General features: G+C 37.6%; 1 protein-coding gene across 1 annotated transcript; it reads left to right on the forward strand.

Annotated features, from left to right (window-relative positions):
• The first annotated feature begins 391 nt into the window (after positions 1 to 391).
• Positions 392 to 11,120, forward strand: DNAAF1 (dynein axonemal assembly factor 1). Its single transcript, XM_088530909.1, has 13 exons — positions 392 to 570; positions 700 to 837; positions 1,241 to 1,343; positions 2,235 to 2,326; positions 2,870 to 3,091; positions 3,810 to 3,976; positions 4,203 to 4,324; positions 4,816 to 5,030; positions 6,201 to 6,461; positions 6,788 to 6,879; positions 8,961 to 9,026; positions 10,212 to 10,584; positions 10,905 to 11,120. Exons 1-13 carry the CDS (start codon positions 435 to 437, stop codon positions 11,000 to 11,002), a joined length of 2,085 nt encoding a protein of 694 aa, XP_088387035.1. The 5' UTR covers positions 392 to 434; the 3' UTR covers positions 11,003 to 11,120.
• Positions 11,121 to 14,310: the final 3,190 nt, after the last annotated feature.

The raw sequence follows: 14,310 nt of genomic DNA on the forward strand, positions 1-14,310 counted from the left end.
GAGACATAAAAGCGCCACCGTCCTCTACCCCGATAGGAGAATAAAACTCCTCCTGGCAGCTCTCCTTCCTTCCAGTGCCAGCAGAATAGGGTGCCCCGTTGCCCAAGAGCAGCCTGTGATGGAGGCTGCAGCCTCTGCGTGCCTGTTTTGAAGGGAACAACTTGGTCTGCCCCATGGAGTTTATCACACTCCTTTCCATTAGGAGTGTGGTCACAGAAAAGGCTAAGTTTCCCTCTCTCCCACTTTATGGTCTTCATAATGGCTAGGCCCAGCCTCCTAGCTCCACTCAGGCTTCATAATTTACCAATACCAGTGTCTTCACCTGTGTTTACCTGTATACCTTGTATTTACCTGTACACCTTTAGGCATTCTGCCTGGAGGTCGGGCCGTGTGTCACATACTGACCCACGCTGGTCTAGATCACACAGCCTGCCATGCAGCCGCAGTGCGGAGCCCCTGATGGAGGCCTTGGAGAGGAGGCTCCCCTGCAAGGGGCATCAGGAGAGGCTCTGAATGGCACCAAAAATGAAGCTACCCAAACAGAAAATGTAGAGAGTCCTGGGGAAACAGGTAAGCTCTTCCAGCTGCCTAGCTAGGCAAATATTGTGAATATTTAACAATATATTTTTGTGTGCATATTCTGTAGTTTACCAATGTAAGAGCTGGAATTCAAATCTTTTTTTTTTCACTTTTTCTAAGTGTCAGAACTGCAGGTACAAGTAGAAGGTGCAGAGAAAGAATCTGAAGAGAAAATTATGGAAGATGTAATTAATCAAAAGCAGCCTGAAGACATTTTGAATGAGTATAGCACTGGAGACACCATAAGAGTGCAAAATGGTAAACTTGTAGAAGACAAGTCTAGTAGTAGTAGACTACAAACATCTGCAATTTTCAACATAATGCAGATAAGCCATTACATGCAAAATTAGCAATCATGAACCTCAAATTATCAGTATTTGAATGTGATGTATAAAAGGTGTCCAAATCTGCATGAACTTTGGTACCAGTACCTTATTGCCACTATATATTATAATAATCCTTCTTAAGATGAATGGATACTGCTCCTCAGAATTGACTTGCAGAACTAAACAAGAAATGCATTATTGCAGTATTTATATCTTATTTTACTAAGTTTACCTTAGAAAAAATTATCAGTTTCATTTCAATAAAAATGTCAGTAAAAATCTTGGTTAGAACACTTTTTTTTTTTTTTTTTTTTTTCTTGAAATGTATATTCAAGTGTCCGGAACACATCAACAGAATGAACAAAAACCAGATGGTGATCACAAATCAGTAACCAGCTCATTCAGTCAAAAGAAAGAAGAAAAGGATGGCTGTATAAGGTAATTTATTGGCTATTGATGTTTATTTAAATCCAGGCATCATTCCTCCTTCAAAAACCCAACTCTGGGTTTTGCTGTCCATTTCACTGCATTTCACTGGCATCTGCAGCTTCCAACCTCTATGGCCAACATCAACCACTGTAGGCAACTGGCCCAAATTCTTTCCCCTTGGAGCCTCTGCTATTTCATTCTGTAGGTTTTTGCTCACTGCCTCTTGCTGAGTCCCTCACCCCTGCACTGCACATCTGCAGCGCTCAGCTTCACTGATTAGTCTTTTCTGGCTTCTCACTTGCATAAATCCTCAAAGGGATGGAGCTGAATATTAAGCAGTTACCACTGAACAGGTGTTGTTTATGTTCCTCCTGTGGCATTCCCAACCTATCACAGTTCAGTATTTTGTATTTCTGCGTGATATTTCAGAGTCAGTGTTTCATTAAAATGTTAGGTTGATAGCTACTGATTTTCTAGACTGAGATCCTCATTCTGTGTGGGTGTTGCGTGGTCTCTGTGCCACCGAAGGTTCCGCATCAAAACAGCAAGAAATGGAGGGAACAATAGGAGAGGAAGGAACAAGAACCTACGAAAGGATCATTCTTCTGTTATCCAGGGAGATAAACTCTCTAATTCCATACCTACTTTCCAACTTGCTCCCCTCTCTATATATATATATGCGTAGGAAGAGCCTTGTAACACATTTTAAACATAGAAATGGAAACCATTCTAAGAAAATCTACAGCTTGCTTAGTTTGCATATAGTCTTGAAATCTGTAGATTTTCTCTTATATAAAAGAACCATTAATTATGTTGTATTGAACTCTGAATAAAAGAAGATTTCAGAGTGTGCACTGAGATACATTTTTAGTTTATTTCTGCTTCCCTTTATTATTTCAGAATGACAAAAAAGGTCCTGCGAGACATCTGTAAGCAGCAGAAATTGTACTTGACCCCATCCTTAAATGATACACTTTACTTGCATTATAAAGGTAAGATAGCCTCTGTGTCTTAAAATACCGATCTGGATCACGTTTGGAGGAAAATATGTGTTCTTCATTTTTAAATGTGTTTGTGTAAGTAATCTATTTTCCACCTTAGGAACTTTTTGGACAGTAAAAATAAATATGGTCAGGAAGAAGGCCATAAACACTAAATACAAATGAGATTCTGTGGTACTAACGAAGGATAAAACACTTGATAGAATGAATGTGGGTCATTGCCTTGTGGTTGGTGAGCAGTTTTCTGAAAGATACAATTAGCTTGTTCACTACAGCTTAAAAATGTTACAAATAAATAGGACATGTTAAACCTACTTTCTACATTTGGTCTTGGTTTTGCTATTTTCTCCACATGTTATTATTTATCATTTTAAAGAACCTACATGTTTCTCATGTGATGTTGCCATCAACTTGAACCCAAGCCTTCTCAGCAAGTGTACCAGCAACACTGGTTTAATGGAAATGACTCTTCCAAACACTGATGTTCAGCAAATGCAGTATTATCTAAAGACATTTTACATTTTTTCTCTGCAGGTTTTGACCGTCTGGAGAATCTTGAAGAATATACAGGATTGAAGTGCTTATGGCTGGAATGCAATGGCTTAGCAAAAATTGAGAATTTGGAAGCTTTGACAGAGTTGCGCTGTCTCTACTTGCAATTGAATTTAATTAATAGAATTGAAAACCTGGAAGCCTTACAAAAGCTGGATTCCCTCAATATTAGTAACAACTATATCAAGACCATTGAGAATCTCTGTAAGAATTGTTGATGCGACATTTAACGTAAAACACACCCATTTTCCTAACCTTTGACTGTTTTTAGTGGCAATAGTTTTCAGGGATTTTTTTAAAATACATGTTAAATTCTTGTACAGTATCTCATCCCAAAGACCACAAGGCTTCTCTTGAAGTCAAACCTATATACTTTCCACTTGGAACAGAGGAAAAAATGGAAAAGATGTAATAATTTCTCACACATGGATATCTCAAACAATTAAGTTTTTCCACGCTTCTTAATACTACCTCAGTACTTACCTGTGTTGCAGACATGCTGACAATCCAGTTTTTGCTATTTACAATTAGGATTGCCTTTGGCAGTTGCAGACATGATTACCAAATCTCTTACATCTATGAAAGGATTTATCCCATCTTCAGCAGAAAATAAAAAATAATTTCTGTATATAAGCAATAACTTGAAAAAGATACTCTTGCTTTTGTACAAACTCACTTGTTTGAAACTTGAGTTAAAATGCCCAACCATCCTAAAACAACCATTTTTCTAGTGGAGGTGAAAACGGCTTTGAAGGAATAGCCAATAAATATATATGGCAGATTCAACAAATGTATAGAAAACTCCCCACAATTCAGTATTAAACAGTGATGTTGAAAATACAGTTTTCTGCTTTCTGCAGAAAATCCTTTGTGAAGGATTGACTTTTACCTTCCCTTTAATTGTACTGTTCTTGTCTGACAGCTTGCCTGAAAGTCCTGCACACTCTGCAGATTGCACACAATAAATTACAAACAGTGGAAGACATACAGCACTTGCAAGAATGTCCAAGTATTTGTGTCCTCGATCTTTCCCACAACTACCTAGATGATCCAAATATTATATCTGTTTTGGAGGCCATGCCTAATTTGGTAAGCAGAGTGTAGCTGACGGTTTGTCATTTTTATGAGTCAACATCCTATTAAATGGTTTTACCAGTATCATCTGCTGGGTCTGCGACCCAAAACAAATTTTATTAAAATCGCTTCATCTGTGATTGTAGATGGATAGTTTATTTATTTGTTTTTGAAGTGATAGTGCATATCTAAATAGGTGGGGTTTATTTTTCCACTCAAAATGTTTCTTTTGCTTTTCTAGTGTGTGCTTAATCTCATGGGAAATCAAGTGATAAAGAAAATTGCTAATTATAGAAAAACACTTACTGTTCGACTAAAACAGCTAACATACCTGGATGACAGACCAGTTTTCCCAAAAGATAGGTAAGAAACAGAGACATCTTCTTTAGAGAGCAATAAAGCTCAAATGCAACAATCAATATTTTCAAAGGAAGACTAACCACTATAATTTATTGAGGGAAAGTGATTTTGAGTACACTAGTATTATACTACAGAGATCTGCATTCAACATAAGAAAAAACACATTTTTTTCAATAAAATTAATTATTGAACAAGTATTTTACATAAAGTCTGTATAGCAGAGACAAATTATAATCTCAGCTGAGACTGAACAGATGCCTGGGAAAGCAGAGCCAAGATCAGCACTTCTCATGGATCTGCTTTTGCAATTATTAGCATTTGCATATCTTTGCTTTGTTTCATTGTAATTACACGTGCAAGATAAATGTGGTCCAGTTGCTTAAGGGATTGTCAGTGCTGCCTTTCTTTTCTGTTGCAAGATTTCCAAATTTCTCTTTCATTATGAACGTGAGCTTTTAAACCTACTTACGGTGGTTTCTTTTGTTTTTCATTAGAGCCTGTGCAGAAGCCTGGGCGATTGGAGGGCTTGAAGCTGAGAAAGCAGAAAGGGAAAAATGGGAAACCAGAGAGAGGAAAAAAATCCAAGATAGTGTCAATGCTTTAGCAAGAATCAGGAGGAAGGCAGAGGAAAAGAAAAGACAAAAGTATATGGAAGAAAGAGATGCAAGTGCAAAGCATGAAAACAGAGCTGTAAAGGAGCCCCGAGGAGGTTGGTTGTTAGTATTTTGGGAGAAAGTTGTGTTTGTGCCTGCTTCAGTTTGAATATTTAAAACTAGTTAATAGTTCTCAAATGCTCGTAAGCAGGATGATGCAATTTTTTTAATATACTTAATTTTTTTTCTGAACTTGAAAAGCTTTTAAACAAACATCACCTTTCTCACTGACAAACAGACAAACAAACAAACAAAAAAACTAAACACTTTCTGTCTCAGCTTTTTAAGCCATTGTGTTTTACCTCAGAGCAACCAAACCTGATCACACAAGCCAAGAACCCAAATCTGTACGTGGTCAAGTACTAAAAGACTTACATCCCTGGGCAAGGCAATAACAGTCCCAACAGTCACTCAGAGAAGGAAACAGCCAGAGATACCACAGGAGCAGTATTTTCCCTAGATACAGCTTGGGCCTGGCCTGAGTATGAGCTCTAGGGAGACCCAGGGATAACTGCCTTGCCAGTTCACATCCAGGTACCTCTGCACTGCTACATTCACTCACAGGTAACAACTTGAGGCCATCCACAGCATTGATAATGCAGGCGGTATGAGGAAGACTTTTAAGGACCTCCTTCACTTATTGCCATTCCTCATGCCACAGATTCTCCTGTCACATTATTCAAGATGGCATAAATTCATGAACAAAAATAGTCCCCAGCCCAGCTTTCTGTAAGAGCATGTGTTTCAAGATCAGCAAGACAGAAGCCAAATAAGAAGGGGGTTACAGTGCAGAGGAGGATTCATTTGATAATTTTTGTGGTTTTACAGTCTCTGAAATGTAATTGAATAACAAGTAAAACTTGTTCTGTGAACTAGTAGCTTGCGTAAGGGAGAGAATAACTTCAGTAGACTTGTCACAGATTCATCAAAATGCTCAAGCATGTATTTAAGTGTAGACACTTGGGCATCTTCCCAAAGTGAACGGCTCAAAGGTAACTGTGGATACTGGACTACTTCAGTGCGTTTCTAGAGGAGGCTTTTCCTGGGGAATTCTTTATGACATGGAAAATCCTCAACGTGGCTGCAATTGATACATGAATGACTGTTCAAGCAGAGGCTTTCGATGTACATTTTAGGCCAAACCTTTAAGACTGAAATTACAGTCGCAGTGTCTAGAATGAAAACTGGCCAGTTAACTCAGTAATTTTAAATAACTTCTTCTGTAGGAGCATCTGCAAGTTCAGATGAGAGTGATGGAACTTCTAATGCATCAGAACTATCAGATGTATCAGAAGAAGCAGAAACTCAACAGAAGATTGAGCAATCTGTAAATGAAAGGTTTGATGCTTACGATGAAGCAGTAACGCTGCCCTCAGACACAGAAGATTACACAGATTTCCCCTCTGCATATATTCCTGCTAAAATTAAAGAGGATGCACTAGGATCAAATTCATACAACTGCTCAAACTTCAGCAGCAAGGCAAACGGTAATGTGCACAGTGAAGAATCAAACCAAGCAGAGGAAATACAGATGATGAGCTAAACTCTGTCTTAGCGTAGCTGCCTTAGTGGTTTTTGTGCTGTTAAAAATAGAATGCTTTTTGATGTTTATATATGAAATACATTATTAAATATATATATTAATGTATGCAGTATAAGATAGATATGATAGAAAGGAAAGCTCTGAATTTAGCTGTGAATTCTGTGACACTAATTAGGTCCATGGCAATTAGGTTCTGCAGTGCTTTCATGGCAACATGCAAAGTCATGTGTTCAGTTAGTTCTCTGTTCCAAGGAATTTCTTATTCTGTAGATTTGCCAGGAGGGAAGATGGTTCCTGAAGTGGATGACTGTGCTGAAAAAGAACAAATCAAACTGGGGACACCAGAGAAACTTCTTCTTGACGTATGTATTAGATTCAGATTTTGAGAAGTTTGTATTTGGATATGGCCAACTCCCAAATGCATTCTTGTAACATTCTTGCTGAATAGAAGAGCATAATCAGGTTTCTAAGACTGATGCTCTCAGAAAAGTAAATAACAAGAAAAAAATAGGAAGGTTGTAATGTTACTCATCCTCTCCAACACAGCATGCCAAAAGAAATTACCACTGCTTCCAAAGTTTATTTTGTGCTTTGATCTCCTGAAGTTGACTCTTTAGCTTTGGGATTTCTTTGAGGAAAAGTTAATAAGAGCCTTCATTTAAAGAATATAAGTCACAATAAAAAGAATCTAGTGGATAAATGTATCCTATTAGACAAAACTCAATCAAATATGTAATTAAGAATGTTAGCTACTGCACAAAATCATAGCTATCTAACATTGCAAATGTTAGTGATATTATATATCTAATTTTCAAAATCCAAATGTTAGGTATATTTCCAAAAGAGGCAGAATATGCATTATTCATATATATCATAAATGATTAACATTTTAAAAATGCTCTTCTATTATCTAATGTTTCTACCTGCTGATGCAAACATGTAAACACGTTTCACAGAAGACATACACAATATCACTGAAAAATACAACCCAACTGCCAAGGACTATTCAACATTTGCTAAACATGACACTACTACTAAACTGACCACATCAGATTACCATGCTAGTATCAACAGCAAACTTTTGAGCTTATGATTTCCCTGAGCACTTAATATATTCTTTGATCCCTTATATAGTTACTGTTTACCAAATTCTAACTGTGTTTTAGGAAGGTATTTTATGTCCTTTCTGTGTTCTCTCTAGGAAGATTTCCCATCCGGTTATACAAGGGCTCAACTCACTGCTTCAGTAGAGTGCTAATTACTGCACCCACCAAAGATAGTTTGGATCTTTTTAATTATAAGAATAATGAGAAAATTCGTGGGATCTCACAGCAATTATGGGAACATACAATACAGTTTTTATAGGCTATTCTTTCAGTGTCTAAAATAAAAGCACTAAATAAATAGCAGTACTGTAGGTACCCACAGTGTGACGATCTGAGAGATTCAGTGCCACTTTTTCTTGGTACCTTATGGCACATAGCAAGCTCCTTTGCACACTTCAGCATATGTGCATAAAGCACCTTTTACATGTAAGAAGTGTGAATATCCTATTTCAACAGAGAACAAAAACACAAAAAACAAATCACATACTAATACACATTGCAGTCTTCCATGCTACTCCTTTCTCCACTTGTTGTTTAATAATGAAAGGAGGTTTTGGCAAGAGCCTCCAGTACTTACGCTACTGCAGATTTTCCGGAGATACTTAGAATTGACATGTTGGGGAATGAGCGTGGAGACGCCGGTGGCAAGATGCTCCAGAAGAGCACTGTGCTCTTTATTCATATGCTGGGTTCTGTAACTTGTCTCGGTAGTGATATAAGGGAGAAGAGTGGAGGAGGATTTGTCATGCAGTTGTGACATTCCTCAGTCAAGCAGAAACAAGCCACAGGTACTTTCAGCTGTGGACTAACTGGAAGTTGTTCAACAGGAACTAGTGTTTATGCATATTCCTTGGCTATGCATGAATTATATTCTAAGTTTCTAAAACACAATAACTTTTAGTAAAAAGTTTGGGATGCAGGCACATGTTGACTGCAACAGGACTTAACAGCTATTTCACTTCTGCATTGACACCAAGTTCACCCATTTAGCATTGGCCTCCAAATCTTAATTTTTACATTTTTTTCATATTTTATATAGCTTTAGATGAATTCAAGACATGCTGCACTAGCCACAACCTTATAAAGAAACAGAAATTTAATTTGTTGATTTTAATTCTGTAACATTATTCACCCAGCAGCACAGTACAGTTTATACACAACTGATTTGATCTTCTTGATGCTGTTATGCCAGCAAACTTGCTACATAATTAGTAACCTCTAAAAATATCTTATTAAAGGAGATGCTTTTGCCAGTACTGTTCTACATTAGAGTATGTCAAAAATGTGTTTTTCTGGTTAGAGCTAAAGTTTCCCACTGATCTTGTGATTATCTTCAGGAATTGCCTGATTTAGAAGATATAGAAGTTCCAAACGCTCCAGAAGAGGAAATCTTTGTTCAAAAGGTAACATTCTCTTCAATTCCAGTGATGATGCTTCTTCAAAACTAGTGATGTCTTTCAAAATGAGGATAGCCTAAATTACGTAATGCTGTTTTGAGAAATGTGATCAGTTAATGTTATAAACTAAAACAGAGGTTTCAGCAGATCTTCTCTAGCCACTTTTAATCTTTTTCATATAATGCAATAGCATTGTAGAAAATAGGAGAATGAAAAACTAAAAGTAATGCAACAATCAAGTAAGATTAATTCCTATTAGCATATCATGTTTCCATGAATATTACCAATAAAATGTACTGTACTACTGTGTTGTAGTGAACTGAATGGATTGTACAAATTGCCTAATACTTAAAGCATAGATAGATCTAGACTCCATGGCTCCACTTCGAGCTAGTCAGATTTAGGGCGGTTCCAACCCCATTAATTCATTCCGACATTAATGTGTGTTGCTCAATTTAATTTGCTAGATAAAATAGGACAGAAACAGAAGAGAAAAGAAGGAGGAAATCAACAAAGATGAAAGGCACTGCTGTGATTCTGGTGCTGTCATTTACTCATACTTACCTTGCTGGACCTAGGCTAGTATAGGACAGCCATGTTTTTACAACTTGATCGAAAATACTGTAAATCTTTACTACACTCCTTAAGTGTAAGGTATTCATTTTATTTAATTTTTTGCTCACAGACTCACATTAATGTTGCAAAATAAGAAATTGGCTAACAATTCAATTACACAGAAGGTAAGAGAGAAATCAGAAAAAAAAAAGGGCAGGGAACAAGGAGGATTAATAAGGGAGTTACCAACTCTCATATCCTGAAGGTGTTAATTAGGTCCCTCTATTCGGATAGGACCTGGTTAAGTCATGTCTTATAAACAGCACTGGCAAGGCTCAATAGAATCACAAAATTTAGTACATTGCTGCATCAGTAATAATTACTGAAATGCATTTCTTTTTATGATTATTAGTTATTACTTTATAGTCAGTTCACAGCTGCTGCCTGATAAACAGTTAACATCATCAACAAAAGAAGAAGAAACAACAAAAAAAGTAGAAACAAGCACATCTATATATCTGGGGAGAGGAGCAGGTCAAAGCTGACAATTGTTGCATGACTCCAAGAGATCTTAGTTATCTTTTAATGTTTATATCTAAAAACCTATCTTTTTGATTGTAATTTCTATTTTTACAGCATGAATATCATCCAAAGATTGAGATAATTTCTGAAACAGTAAATGAGAGTGACTCTGCAGTAGAAAACAGTAAAAGCACATTTGGGAATTCAGTAGAAGAGGTTCCAACAGCAATTTTTTCAAATGTGTGCAAGATACGTGAAGATCATGAAAAGGAGATCCTAAGACCCATCGTTGAGGGCTTGGTTATGGAGCCTTCTGATTCAGAAAGGGACTTGGAGACCAAAGATAAACAAGAAAACCTGCTGAAACCTCTCATTCAAGAGATTATCACTGAACCTAAGGATACTCTACTGTTGTCATCAGTCTGCAATCATCCAGATGATAAAAGCCCACTGGAAGGGGACAGCAATATTACAGTTTCTTGCCATGGTAAGATCACAGTGATATAACCATAAAGGAAAAAAGAAAGGAGGAGTAGCGCACACAATCTAAAATTAGGGATTTTTTTTCAGCCCTTGTCAACAGAGTTCTTGATCCAATATCTTCTTAATAGTTACCTCTTCAATTTGTTTTTGTGGAAATCCTAATAGATTAAGAATTAAAATAGTATTTCTGACTTTGACACAGAAGTTCTTCTTGAGTTTCATTGAAATTATTTTTAAAGGAAAAATAGGATAGTACACTTATTTTTTTTCAATATTAACGGCCACCACTCAGTTTCATTTGCATTTGCCTTCATGCTTTAACAGGGAATGGCAGTGATGGAGAAGTGCAGTGCCTGGCTGAGAGTGGAACACGCCCCCATGAACCACAAGATAACAAGGACAGTGAGTGTGGATTTGATTAATCAATTAAAAAAAAAAAAAAAAGACAGACCAGGTTTAGAGTACAGTGCCTGGCTGACTGCATACAGTTATTTTCAAAATCTAAATTTAGGAAGGTATCCATTCATTAAAATTGGCATAACACTTATATATTAAAAAAAAAGAGTGCCTTTAACATGAGGACTGTTAGGATTTCAGTCAGTCATAGGCTGATACAGCCTCTGGCATATGACCTGCAAGGCAGATTTTCTGGTTTTGTTAGCATGAAAGTTCGTAATCTTACATAACCTACAGGTAACAAGTGCCTTTTGCCCTTCCTTTTGAAGGTGCTAAAAATCTCTAGGTTCCAAGCTCTTTATGGCAGCTGGGAATGTTCAATACCTTTGAAAACTGGGGCACTACTGTTTTAGATTAAATTCCCACTCTCTGTTATGTGATTTCTTTTCCCTTGCATCCTTATAAAAATGACTTAAAAGTTTTATCTTCTGCTTTCATTACTTACATAGCCTCAATCCATAGTGTTACATACTCATTTCTGCTATTTAAATAAAAATTCTATTTAACCTGACATTTTTCTCTTGTATCAAGTCCTCGTGAATATGTCATACAAGATAGTGTTTGTGGCAGTGCTGCTCCACGTTTTTTTAAAGGATCATTTTTTAAATGATTCATAAACAATTGTTTAAACAAAAATGGCGCAGAAGTGGTGTCCATGCATGCAAAATATGATTTTACCTTTAAAGCAAATACCTTCATGTGCCATTTTTGCATTTTTTCCTTATAATACACATCTTGGGATCAGGATTTCGGGTATAAAGGGAAGATAGTCCCAATAGTGACAGAAAGACATTTTTGCAATAAAAAAACAGACCAGAGGAAATCATCTTTCATTAACTTCTCTTTTACTTGGCAGTAGTAACTTTGCGCCAAAGCTACTTTTCCCAACACAGAAGTGGCCGTGGTAATAAGACAGAAAAATAATTGTATACTGGCTAAGTACACCAGAAAAAAAGATGGCCACATCCTCAGGGCTGATGTTTTTATGACAAAACCAACACTGGCAACATCAGAAGAGTAGAGGCTACATATCAGATTACTTCATTAAACCATAATCAAGTTAAGGTTTTTTTTTTCTCTTTCATAATTTTATAAAACACTAGTAATCCATAATAAATAGAATGAAATGGGCCTTGTAGAGGTGAACATTTAAAAAAAATGTGTTGAAAAGGTTTATTTCTGATCAGTTGGGTACATCTAGTGACAGGAGAGAAGGTAGGTTAGGTAGGTACCTTCTTTAAAAATAAAGAAGAAAAATAAATCTGTCTCCAAGTTAATTTGGCCCATATTATAACTTATAAAATTAGTTCCAGGAGTGAAATTAGAGCTCAAATATCAGTGAAGACAAGGCAAAAGGATAAAAGATACACTTTTTAAACAGGGATGATCTCAGTCCCACAGCCAGTGAGTGGGCCCTGTGCTCTCTCACAGGTAAACCTCTTGAAACTTGTTTTTCCTTATTGGTGAGGACTTGAGAAGGAAGAAGGGGGCGGAGGGGAAGGCGTGAGAGAAATGCCAAAGCAGGACTGAGTGAGAAAAAGGAAACATTTAATTAGTGTTTTCTGTAAAACTTTACAAATGTACAGCATAGGGAAAAAAAAAATCAGTCTCAGCACATCATCTTCAAGTCAATGAAACAGTGTAACAAGCTAAGGAACACCAGCTTGCTTCTTCACAGGAGTGATTCTAGAATACTGTTCCTGGGGGTTCCTCTCTTACCAGCAACATCCAATCTCATGTTTATAGTACAGCAAAAAGCCTATGAAAAAAAAAATAAGAAAACCACCATCCCGGATTGGCTTCTGGCAGCAAGTGCAGTCTAAGAGTTGGCACTAAAAAGTGCAGTTGAAGTTGGTGTCGAGCATCCTTGTCGACTGAGCCGCACATTTTTGCTTGCAAGCAGCTATCCTGAGATGGTTCATTTTTCAACCAAAACTAGGCAAATCCGTAAGAAACTGAAGCACATGTCTAACTTTGAGGTTACGACAGGCTTAGTAAAATAAGGACAATTAGTCAGAAGCTCCAAGTTACGCATGTGCTTAAATACCTATTGGATCTATGCGTTCAATGTTAACATCAAGGGTATCTAGCATGTGAAGATACAGAGAAGGATGTAAATCTTTTGCAGATAGTCCTGTCAGGCGTGGTGAGACACCAGACAATTTCCAATTTGCTATGAGAAAAGAAGGAAATGGAGCACAACTGAACAAATTTTAGCTCTGTACATTGCTGGACATCACATTATATAGTGGCAAATGGGCTGATCCAGAAGAACTTTCTAAGCAGAAATCTGTCAAAAAAAGAAACCGTGCCCATGATACACTCAAGCATCATCTAAATACCAGGCAGAGCTGCCAGAATTTTCCCTTAGTCCCAAACACAACAGCAGTGGCAATTCAGGAGGTTGCACAATCTCACTTCCACGGAGACTCCACCGCTCCGGGCTGGCAGGAGCTCCTGGCAGGACTACTTCCCTACTTAGCTGGGAAAAATGTGCTCCAAGTTGAGCATTCCCAAGATAACACATCTGTTCACACACTCATAAATGGATGGAGAAAGGGCTGCAACAGGAAAGTCCATTTCAAATACGCTTATCCTATTAAGGAGAATTTGAGTCTGTGTTTATCTGATTACATTTTGGGGTGGATGCTCAGCCATTCAAGATGCTCTGAAGCATCTTGGTGGTTTGGTACCACAACTCATGGCATTGAAGGCAGGCAGAGCATTTCTGCAGATGCCATTGGCAGGGCTCATACCATGTCCAGGCCCCTGGAAGGCCCCAGTTAGGTCTGAATTTTCTGAGTCTGCCCTTGAGTAGCTGGCCCAGTGGCTTTCTTAAGGAAATGTAACTTAATTAGGGAGTACTGCAATAAATAATATGTGGTAAAATCCACAGTTCTCATTAAAACTACGGCATAAAAAAACAAAGCTCTGCTTTGTTGAGAAACTCACTCATCAGAAACCACATGGGAGAGGGAGAATAATTCAGCCTTTGCAGTCTCAAAGGACACACACAAAGGATAGAAGAAAAGTCAGCGGGACATTGTGGACTAACCCTTCTGCCTTTTGCCTCTGAAAAGCGGGTACCTGCAGCCCTTCTAAAAGAGGGCTCCAAATGACTGAACTGGTTCCTCAGTGGTCACCTGGAAAGAGGTCTTACCCCAAGGGAACTTCATTTTCATGCTCAGCCTGGGGGCATAAGGGAGAGGCACAAGTACATCCCATAAAAAAAGATGACAGCATTTTTAGAGCACTGGGTTGACATATAGAGCCA

Source organism: Tinamus guttatus, unplaced genomic scaffold (genome assembly GCF_059628265.1).
Source record: "Tinamus guttatus ecotype Peru unplaced genomic scaffold, ASM5962826v1 Tinamus_guttatus_pri_ptg000389l, whole genome shotgun sequence".
In the NCBI taxonomy this organism is placed as follows: Eukaryota; Metazoa; Chordata; class Aves; order Tinamiformes; family Tinamidae; genus Tinamus; species Tinamus guttatus.

What these genes read in the sequence shown, in the direction of transcription:
- DNAAF1 (XM_088530909.1), top strand. Translation starts at nt 435, where the DNA reads ATGCAGCCGCAGTGCGGAGCCCCTGATGGAGGCCTTGGAGAGGAGGCT. An exon ending in CAGAGAAACTTCTTCTTGAC is followed by an intron (nt 6,880 to 8,960) that starts GTATGTATTAGA and finishes GATTATCTTCAG; the next exon opens with GAATTGCCTGATTTAGAAGA. An exon ending in TATTACAGTTTCTTGCCATG is followed by an intron (nt 10,585 to 10,904) that starts GTAAGATCACAG and finishes ATGCTTTAACAG; the next exon opens with GGAATGGCAGTGATGGAGAA.